At 37.5% G+C, this 10516-nt stretch overlaps 1 protein-coding gene across 3 annotated transcripts in view; it reads left to right on the top strand.

Annotated features, from left to right (window-relative positions):
* Positions 1 to 10283, top strand: part of LOC116501380 (nipped-B-like protein) — a 192381-nt gene extending 182098 nt beyond the window's left edge. For 2 of the 3 annotated variants that reach the window (XM_032206901.1, XM_032206902.1), the window contains exons 39-47: positions 3580 to 3753; positions 4312 to 4502; positions 5145 to 5252; positions 6190 to 6390; positions 6782 to 6928; positions 7995 to 8290; positions 8616 to 8790; positions 9105 to 9290; positions 9848 to 10283. In XM_032206901.1, coding sequence (XP_032062792.1) covers positions 3580 to 3753; positions 4312 to 4502; positions 5145 to 5252; positions 6190 to 6390; positions 6782 to 6928; positions 7995 to 8290; positions 8616 to 8790; positions 9105 to 9290; positions 9848 to 10213 — 1844 coding nt within the window. In that variant the 3' untranslated portion in view covers positions 10214 to 10283. Of the gene's footprint in view, positions 1 to 3579; positions 3754 to 4311; positions 4503 to 5144; positions 5253 to 6189; positions 6391 to 6781; positions 6929 to 7994; positions 8291 to 8615; positions 8791 to 9104; positions 9332 to 9847 lie in introns of all 3 variants that reach the window. The other variant, XM_032206903.1, reaches the window with a different exon arrangement.
* The last annotated feature ends 233 nt before the right edge of the window (positions 10284 to 10516 follow it).

Below are 10516 nucleotides of genomic sequence, written 5' to 3' on the forward strand. Positions count from 1 at the left end.
TTTTTTGGTGTTTGTTTGTTTGTTTGTTTTTTCAGTCCTCAAGGCATGGTTAAAGAATAACTAGATAAAGGGCTGGAAAAATCTTGAGCATTCTAAGTGAAGGGCCAGATCTTCTGCAGGAGTTAAGGGAATTATGGCAGTTTGTAACAACTGGGGGTTGTTCTGTGAGATTTCACTAGACATTGAGATGATGACATAGCCTAAATATCACTGTTCTTTTTAGGATTTTGACTGTATTTCAATTTTAAATCGATTATTTATCTGAAGCCATTAGTGTGGTATCTCAGTGACTTGCAGTAATGCATGAACTGCCATTGAGTGGTTTATATCACATTTGTCTTCTGCTCAAGGACAGAATCTGTACCTGTGAGAGAACCTTTTGGGCAGAACCATTTGGGCAGATAGGCCTTGGTTTCTGGAAGAGTTCAGTTCATGTTTATGGCTTGGTCTAAAGAAAGTTCTCTCGTGTGTGAGCTAGCTATAATTTAACTGTGAGCTATAGTTTAACTATGGACAATAATTTGCCTTCTTATGCTGCTGTTTTGGTGGCTTTTTAGATGACTAGTAAGGGCTCTGAGGATAAGAACCAAGACTTAATCTTGATTTGAAATTCTGTGAGAATCCATTTCAGACAGCTGAGCAGAATTAATGGCTTTAGAGTTGTCTTAGTTGCAGCAGCAATGCCATGGTGTTCTGGACTAACTGGAGTTTTTCTAGGCATTGCATCAAGGTGCACAACACTTTCTGTAGTTTAGTCAAATGTAATTGTCCTATACAGGATATTGCACATGGGACATGGGCTACCATGCTAACCATAGACATAATTACTTTACTCATGGATGTTGACAATATTGCATTAGCCAACAATGTTGCTAACTTAGAGACTGAACTCTGATCAGTTTGGGGGAAGGGGAGAAGGTGGGGGTGCCTATCAATATTTTTTTTTCAGATTTTTCTTCCTCTGCCTGTAAGCACCTCGATCTTTATTTTAATTAAACCTCAGAACACTGCTTTAAGTGATATATTGATCTCATCTACATATTGGTTCTATTTTGGGGTTAGCTGTTGTATGTGTGGACATGTGGTAGACAGGGCAAAATTTTACCTTACAGGCAATTGAGCCAAGTTGTCAAATCATTCAACATTTGTATGAAGCAATAAGGTGAAAAGAACTAGCAAGCTATTTCCACATTTATACAAAATAAAGATGTCGCGTAAAGAATGCATATTTTCCTATCAGTAATTATTTGTGTGTCCTTTCAGTAAGGACACTTAACAGGCTTAGCCTTTGCTTTGGGATGTGTCACTCCTGTTGAGGGAACCTGGCCACTATGGTTAAGGATAACAAAAAATGTTTTTATAAATATATTAACGACAAGAGGAGGGCCAAGGAGAATCTCCATCCTTTACTGGATGCAGGCGGGAACATGACTACAGAGGATATGGAAAAGGCTGAGGTTCTTAATGCCTTCTTTACGTCTGTCTTTACTAGCCAGACCACTTATCCTTAGGGTACTCAGCCTCCCGACCTGGAAATCTTGGATGGGGAACAGAAGAACCACCTCACAATTCAGGTGGAAACAGAGACCTGCTGCTCCACCTGGACTGTCACAAGTCCATGGGGCCAAATGGGATTCACCCAAGGGTGCTGAGGGAGTTGGCGGATGTGATTATTGGTCCGCTTTCCATCATCTATCAGTGGTCATGGTCATCTGGAGAGGTCCCGGATGGCTGGAGACTTGCTAATGTGATGCCCATCTATAAGAAGGGTTGTAAGGAGGACCCAGGGACCTACAGGCCTGTCAGCCTGACTTCGGTGCCAGGAAAGGTGATGGAACAGGTCATCTTGAATGCAATCACACAGCATCTGCGGGACAACCAGGGGATCAGGTCCAGTCAGCGTGGGTTCATAAAAGGCAAGTCCTGCCTGACTATCTCATCTCCTTCTATAAGGTGACCTGCCTGGTGGATGAGGGAAAGGCTGTTGATGTAGTCTACCAAGACTTCAGCAAGGCCTTTGACACGGTCTCCCACAGTATTCTCCTGGAGAAGCTGGCAGCCCATGGCTTGGACAGCTACACCCTTAGCTGGGTTAAAAACTGGTTGGACAGCTGGGCCCTGAGAGCAGCAGTGAACGGAGTGAAATCCAGCTGGTGACTGGTCACCAGTGGTGTTCCCCAGGGCTCGGTGTTGGGGCCCATCCTCTTTAATATCTTTATTGATGACTTGGATGAGGGAATTGAGTGCACCCTCAGCAAGTTTGCAGATGACACCAAGTTGGGGGGAAGTGTCTATCTGTCGGAGGGTAGGAAGAACCTGTAAAGGGACCTGGACAGGTTGGGTCAATGGGCAGAGGCCAATGGGATGAGGTTCAACATGGCTCAGTACTGGGTCCTGCACTTTGGCCACAACAACAACCCCATGCAGCGCTACAAGCTTGGAGCAGAGTGGCTGGAAAGTTGTGCAGAGGAAAAGGATCTGGGGGTGCTGATTGATGCTTGCCTGAACATGAGCCAGCAGTGTGCCCAGGTGGCCAAGAAGGCCAACAGCATCCTGGCTTGTATCAGGAATAGTGTAGCTAGCAGGACCAGGGAGGTGATTGTCCCCCTATACTCTGCTCTGGTGAGACCACACCTCAAGCACTGTGTTCAGTTTTGGGCCCCTCACTACAATAAGGACATCGCGGCCCTGGAACATGTCTGTCCAGAGAAGGGCTATGTAGCCGGTGAAGGGCCTGGAACACAGGTCCTATGAGGAGCGGCTGAGGGAACTGGGGTTGTTTAGTCTGGAGAAGAGGAGGCTCAGGAGAGACCTTATTGCTCTCTCCAACTACCTCAAAGGAAGTTGTGGGGAGCTGGTGTTCAGCCTCTTCTCACAGATAACCAGTGATAGGACTAGAGGGAATAGCTTCAGCTTGTGCTGGGTAGGTTTAGGTTGGAAATTAGGAGAAAATTCTTCTCAGAAAGAGTAGTCAGGCATTGGAATGGATTTCCCAGGGGGGTGGTGGAGTCACCATCCCTGGGGGTGTTTAAGTAGTGGTTGGACGTGGTGCTTAGGGACATGGTTTAGTGGGTGACGTCGGGGTAGTAGGGTGATGGTTGGACCAGATGATCTTGGAGGTCTTTTCCAACCTTGATGATTCTAGGATTATATGATTAAGCTTAACTGTAAGTCTTTTAAGGTCTGATTATGGTTCTCTTCCCAATGTGTACTTGCAAGGCAAGTCGAGGATATAACATTTTGATTTTTGTTCCTTGATGGTTCCTTGGAGAGCTCCTAATTATTCAGATACTGACCACTACACTGCTTCCAGACCTGTATGACTCTTCTTACTGCAGCTTCCCTAGGTCAGCACCCTGTCTTTATCAAGAGTATTGCTTTCATGGCTGATAGAACTCCTTATAAGTTTTGGATGGTGTCCATATGAAAAAGCAATACTGTTTGGATTAGAAAAAGTTATTCTGTTGTAGGAATTGGGAGGGGATAAATTTCATACCTGTATTTTGAAACAAGACTTAAAAAATAGAAATATAATTTCTAGATGATAATGTGGAATATTTCCTCTTCCCCCCCCCTTAGGATTTGCATTTATACAGCACCCAAGCTTAATGTTTGAACAGGAAGTAAAGACTCTGTACAACAGCATTCTTTCAGATAAGAACTGTTCAGTAAACTTAAAAATCCAGGTGTTAAAAAACCTCCAGACCTACTTGCAAGAGGAGGATACACGTATGCAGCAGGCAGACAGAGAGTGTAAGTGTTAAATTCTTCTGTGCTAATGAGGCATTCAAAATCTAACTTTTTTCATACAGTTATGTATGTGAACTGAATCACTTAAGATTGTTATCTATCAGTAATACTGTATGCAAAGTATCCTAGGAGAATTTTCAAAAAACATTATGTGCATAGGTGTATTGAGAAGTGTAGGTTATTATTAACTTTCAAGATGTATAAATTCTGGAAGCAATCCAGAATACATAATTGCTGTAATGATATTAGTAATGCTTTTCATCGAAATCTTCTCTAAGGTTAATTTGCAGATACAAAATAAGAAGAAATAATAAGAAAAAATTTAAATTAAAAACTTTTTTTTTTTTTTTTAAGGAAAAAGAGTATAATTAAGGTCATGTCTTCAGTTTTCTTGAAGAATATTTACCATCAGATTGTTCTACATTTCATGAGATCATAAACACATTCTAAGACAGATTAAATGTGTATATATTGTAAAGCTTAAAGATCACTATGCATCAACTAATGGCAAAGTAAATGATTATACTGTGGTGAGTGTTATTGTTTTTGTCCTTTTTACAGGGAAAAAAGTAGCAAAACAGGAAGACCTGAAAGAAATGGGTGATATTTCCTCAGGGATGAGTAGTTCCATCATGCAACTATATCTCAAACAGGTCCTTGAGGCTTTCTTTCATACCCAGTCCAGTGTACGCCACTTTTCTCTAAACGTCATTGCACTGACATTAAACCAGGGTCTCATCCATCCTGTTCAGGTATGGTAGGCTTTTTTTTTTTTTGGGGGGGGGGAATAGTATTTGGGGGGGGACGACATTGGATAGATAGTATTACTTTTCTGTTATAATTTCAGGTGTATGCCAGGCCTTTCCCTTCTTTTGTTTCTTTATACTGGAAACTGCGTTAGCTTGCCTCCACCTCAATCCCCATATCCTCCAAACACTATGAAATTCCAGAGCCAATGTTGGAACTGTCTTCAGTCATCATCTCCATTATTCTTTGCTTACATAATATTTTTTATAATTTTTAATGCTGCACCCATCATGCATGTTCAGTCATAAGTTGTGTGCTTGTTTGTTGTTTTTTTTTTAATGGCATTTTTTGTACTGTAAATTGACTTTCGAATTTGAGAGAAATAGGAATGCTACCTGAAACCTTGCACAACTTCTATCATTATTTGTAATGCTGGTCTTTCTTGTATATTGCACTATGTGCTTGCAAAAAGTAGTCAGGTGGTGAAGTTGCATAGTTTCCTATTCTAGTTCCTGCAGTAGTCAGAATACAAGAACAACAGTGTTCTGACTGGAAGAACAATGGAAGAACAAAGATAGAGTGAGAAAGAGGTGGTACAATGACTCTGAATAATTCTTTTTTTTTTTTTTTCTTTTTTTTTTTTCAAGTGTGTGCCATACTTAATTGCTATGGGCACAGATCCAGAGCCCTCTATGAGAAACAAAGCTGACCAGCAGTTGGTGGAAATAGACAAAAAATATGCTGGGTTCATTCATGTAAGTAATTCTAAATTAAAATTTTACAGAATACTGTTTGCTGATAGCAAACACTTGAATATGCCTCAGCTGCAGAAAAATAGTATCAAGTAACAAATTAACTATAAGCAGCTGTAAAGAAGATCCTGACTCTTTCCCCGATCAGAGATTTCTGTTGTTAGAAATAGAAATAATGTAATAGGATGTAATAATTTGAAGCATCTCTTCCAGTCTAAAATTGTCTTTAATTTATAGTTCACAATGTTTTGCACAGTGAATAGTACACGAACATTTATTTGATAAGAGATAAGGACAGGTGTTTTGTAATGTTTAGCAACAACTTACCTCTATCAGTAGACTAGGGAGAAGAACACGTTCAAAATAGGATTTTAGGATATTGAGGCTTTATGAATTATAATCTGAGCTGAAGGAGCATAGCATAGGAAGTTGTTGGAAATTCTAGGATATCTGCAAAAAAATAAAAAAATAAAAATCTCATTTTTTGTTGGTTATTTTGCACTAATATGGACTCAGTATTGGTTTCACTATAGCTGACATAAGCATACACATTTGGTAAAATATTCTGTTCATGTATGAACATTTCAGTATTCTTGAAAGTAGTTTAAGTTGGAATACTTTGCTGCAGTTGGTAAATAGATTAGCTGTATATGTTTCTAACATAGAATGAATGGTGAAAGCAGTTCACAAGACACTTTGATTTCTGCCACAAATTCTGTTTTAATGTTTGCCAACTCAAGAGGTAGTATCACTGCAGTGCATGTTTGAAAGTTAAACTTCGGATGAGCAGCCACTTAAAAGGAAATAAGCTAAAAAAAAAAAAAGTTTGTAGTTTCTGTTAACAGGCATTTGTTTAATTTTCCACTGCAAAAAAAGATATTATATGTTTCAGTTTCACTGCTTGAAAGCAATGGTTTAAATAAAAATAAATACTTTTCAGATGAAAGCAGTGGCTGGTATGAAGATGTCTTACCAGGTGCAACAGGCCATCAATACCTGCCCAAAGGATCCTGTAAGAGGTTTTAGACACGATGAATCATCCAGTGCATTGTGTTCACACCTATACTCTCTGATTCGAGGAAACCGTCAACACAGACGAGCATTTTTAATTTCTTTACTCAACCTCTTTGATGATACTGCAGTAAGCATCACATTTCTTTCACCTCAAAAGAAATTCAAATAGCAGTACAAGCTTAAATTCTCCTTTCACAATGTATTTTTATGACATAAATATTGATAACTTTGTTTCCCTATTGTGTTTTGCTTTGCTTTGCAATATGAGGTATTTACATATATAATATTTGTTATTTTTGCATCATTCTATATCTTTCTATATACCCAGTTTGGATTGATCAAAAATAATGTAAGTTATGGCTAAATTTTACATATGTTCTGTAGTGTCAGGTGGAAGATATCTAAAATAAAATTTGTTATGTTTTTTTGCTCTAGACTGTTAGGAAAATATGATAAGAGTATAAATCCAATGTATTTATAGGTACGCTTATAATTTTGTATTTATTCTTAACTTCCAGAAAACAGAGGTGAATATGCTCTTGTACATAGCAGACAATCTAGCATGTTTTCCTTATCAAACACAGGAAGAGCCACTGTTTATAATGCATCATATAGACATTACACTATCAGTTTCTGGTAGCAACCTACTACAGTCATTTAAAGAGGTATGTGTCTTTATAGTTTACTATATTATGGTGGCAACATAAGCTTCTCTATAATTTGGTCAATTTTTCAGTGAGTACAGTACCATTATTATGATATGGATGAGCAGCATTACTTTGTAATCATTAGTTAAAAAACAAACAAACAAATAACCCTTTTTGTTCTGGCATGGATCTGGAAGACACTAATTAAAAACCTTTCCTTACGTTTCTGCTTACATTATTAAAAAAGAAAGAAAATTTTGAGATCTCATTATTAAATACCTATCATTTCCTAATATTTCTGAATAATAATAAATTGCATGCATCTGGAAGTACATGAACCTGGAATCATCATGAAATACTGGTTTATTGTGATTGTTTGAATAATAAAATCCAGTTTGCTGTTTAATTCTTTTTGTTCTCAAGTAGCTGATGGTAGTTGCATGTGTGTCACCTGAGAGACTTTAAATACATTGTTTACTGCAAGAAAAGTGTGCTGTATTTCATTTCATATGGTGGTATTTAAGAACCCCAGTCATGGTATAATATCTGTTGTTACGGCAATACACAACCCTGTAAGAAAAAGACCTCTGTTTCTCAGACTTCTTCATTTCCTGGACAACTTTAATGATTAATGATAAAAGGTCCAAGCTGTTAAGAAGCAAACCCATTCCAAGAATTTCCAATCTGATACTAATTACAAGTCAGAGCTGATGCCTGGAAAGTACACTGCTTTGTGTTCTCACCCCACCAAAGTTGATTTTTGATCTGGTAGAAAAAGACAGATTCTTCAGATTGGGCACCAGTGTCAGTGGAGTACCTCCCACTTGGGGGGAGGGGGGGGGAGTAGTCTTTGGATCAGTTCTTTTGGGGTGGGGGTCAGGGTCAGGGGGGAAATTGAGCATCTTTTTTCCATAAATAATTTTAATCTTTGAATATCGAGTTCTGAATTATTTGTTGTTGTTATATTGTTCAGGGAATTCTTGCTGATTTCAGCCAATTATGATTTTGGAAAGATTTTCTAAAAACAGACATTATGCTACTTTACCCTAATTTTGGAACGTGTGTTAATTTCTTTCTGTCACAGTCTATGGTGAAAGACAAAAAAAAGGAAAGAAAGTCTTCATCAGACGAGGAGGCTGAGAGTGACAGTAACAGTGGTAGTGAGAGTGAAAGTGAAGAGGAAGCTTCTAAGCCTCGGAGATTACGGAAACGAGTAGACTTTGATTCAGATTCTGATGAAGAAAATGATATAAATGCTGTGATGAAATGTTTACCAGAAAATTCAGCTCCTTTAATTGAATTTGCAAATGTCTCGCAAGGCATATTATTACTTTTGATGCTGAAACAGCATTTAAAGAACCTCTGTGGATTCTCTGATAGGTAAGGATACTTAGATAATAGCCTGATCTTGTAATTTAGTGGGTTCTTTGTAAGGATTAAGTTTGGAAGTTTTTTAAAAAAGTTATTGTAACTAATTGTTTAAGCAATAGATTTATGTAAGAGAAAAATCATAAATGTAACACATTGAATGTAATGAAACAGAAACTTTGTCTTAGAAAAAGCAATGATTAATTTTTTATTAGGTTGTCTATTGTAGATGAAATAATGAAAGTATGACTGCTTATATTGAAGATTTTAAAAGCTTTTCCTTGAAATTATTTTAGAATTTCCTTAAAAACTCTTCTTTCTTGTTTTCTTTAAACAGTAAAATTCAGAAATATTCTCCATCTGAATCTGCAAAAGTTTATGATAAAGCGATAAACAGGAAGACAGGAGTGCATTTCCATCCAAAACAAACTCTGGATTTTCTGCAGAGTGATATGGCTAATTCTAAGATCACTGAAGAAGTGAAGAGAAGTATAGTAAAACAGTACTTAGATGTAAGTAAAGTTGCTCAGCAGAAAATCTATAACTCTTTTAAACTGGCTAACACAGTACAAACTTGAAAGTAGATGCTAATGAATTAGACAAACATTTCAAAATGTTATGTTCATGGTAATCTTATGTGATATTCTGATAACTCACAATTTCCTTTCAGGAACACATGAGCTGTTCAAGCTTGAAGTTGTCTGCCATATGTTTTACCCTGTTTCCTTATCTTTCCATTTAATTTAATTTAATGTAGTGTTATATCAACGGTTATTTTTAAAGTTACAGTGTGGATCTTTTTTTTTTTTTTTTTTTTAATGTATAGTTTAAACTCCTTATGGAACATTTGGATCCTGATGAAGAGGAAGAAGATGGAGAGGTGTCAGCTAGCACAAATGCTCGGAACAAAGCAATTACTTCGCTGCTTGGAGGAGGCAGCCCTAAAAACAATGCAGCTGAGACAGAGGATGATGAAAGTGATGGGGAGGATAGAGGAGGAGGCACTTCAGGGGTGAGGCGGAGGAGGAGTCAACGTATTTCGCAGCGTATTACGTAAAATGATTTTTATGTGCTTATAAATGTCAATCTATTATATTAAATGTACACCAAGTAATGTAATCCACATGAAAGCATTTTGTAGATAGAGATTCTCTACTTAAGCATTTATACAACTTTTGTAGAAAGTTTAACAGAAAAGACAATAATAAAAAAAAAATAGAAAATGAGATTTATCCAGCATAAAAACTTATTAATTTTCCTTTGGAATGTACTGTGTGTTATCCTTTTTATTGTTGCCATTTTTTTATGTAGCTTTATTATTCATGTGTATATATAATTTTATATATCAATAAGAGATAAAGACACGGGTACAAATTAAGAGTATGTGATTTTACAAGGATATGTTAACCCCTTGGCGCTGGCGGTCGCGGTGCGTCTCATTGCCGGCAATGGAATGTGTGCTGGGAAATCCCAACTCCCGGCGTCAAGGGATTAAAAGCAATAAAAGCAATAATTTCACTAAAGTTCTTTTGTGTAACACTTGGTCTTTTTTCCCCCCCAATGTTTTAGTCATTGAGAAGGTCAAAACGAAATTCAGACTCTACAGAGTTGGCTTCACAGATGAATGAAAGTGTTGATGTCATGGATGTCATCGCTATTTGCTGTCCAAAGTACAAAGACCGACCACAAATTGCAAGAGTAGTACAGAAAACCAGCAATGGCTTCAGTGTTCAGTGGATGGCAGGCTCCTACAGTGGCTCCTGGACTGAGGCTAAGCGCCGTGATGGCCGCAAACTGGTGCCTTGGGTAGACACTATTAAAGAGTCAGACATTATTTACAAAAAAATTGCTCTAACAAGTGCTAATAAGCTGACTAATAAAGTTGTTCAGACTTTACGATCGCTGTATGCTGCCAAGGATGGAACTTCCAGCTAATGAATTTGTACATGCAGCCAAATTTGCAGGAATTGAAATAACACAAAAACTTGAAATATCAACTTTCTGGAAACAAACAGTTAAATGAAAAGTAAGAATGGGACCTGGGACACAGGAAGAAAAAAAAAAAAAAAAAAAAAAAAAAAAAAATAAGGAAATGTTTGGTAAACATTTTTTGTGGGAGCTTCCTTCGCTGTTGTGCAGCAGAAACTTCTCAGTTCATTTTTACTCCCACTGTATTATAGTTTAACAAAAAAAATGTTTATATCTTGAAAAAAAAACAATTTCTGTTAAAAAAAAAAA

Source organism: Aythya fuligula, chromosome W, assembly GCF_009819795.1.
Source record: "Aythya fuligula isolate bAytFul2 chromosome W, bAytFul2.pri, whole genome shotgun sequence".
In the NCBI taxonomy this organism is placed as follows: domain Eukaryota; kingdom Metazoa; phylum Chordata; class Aves; order Anseriformes; family Anatidae; genus Aythya; species Aythya fuligula.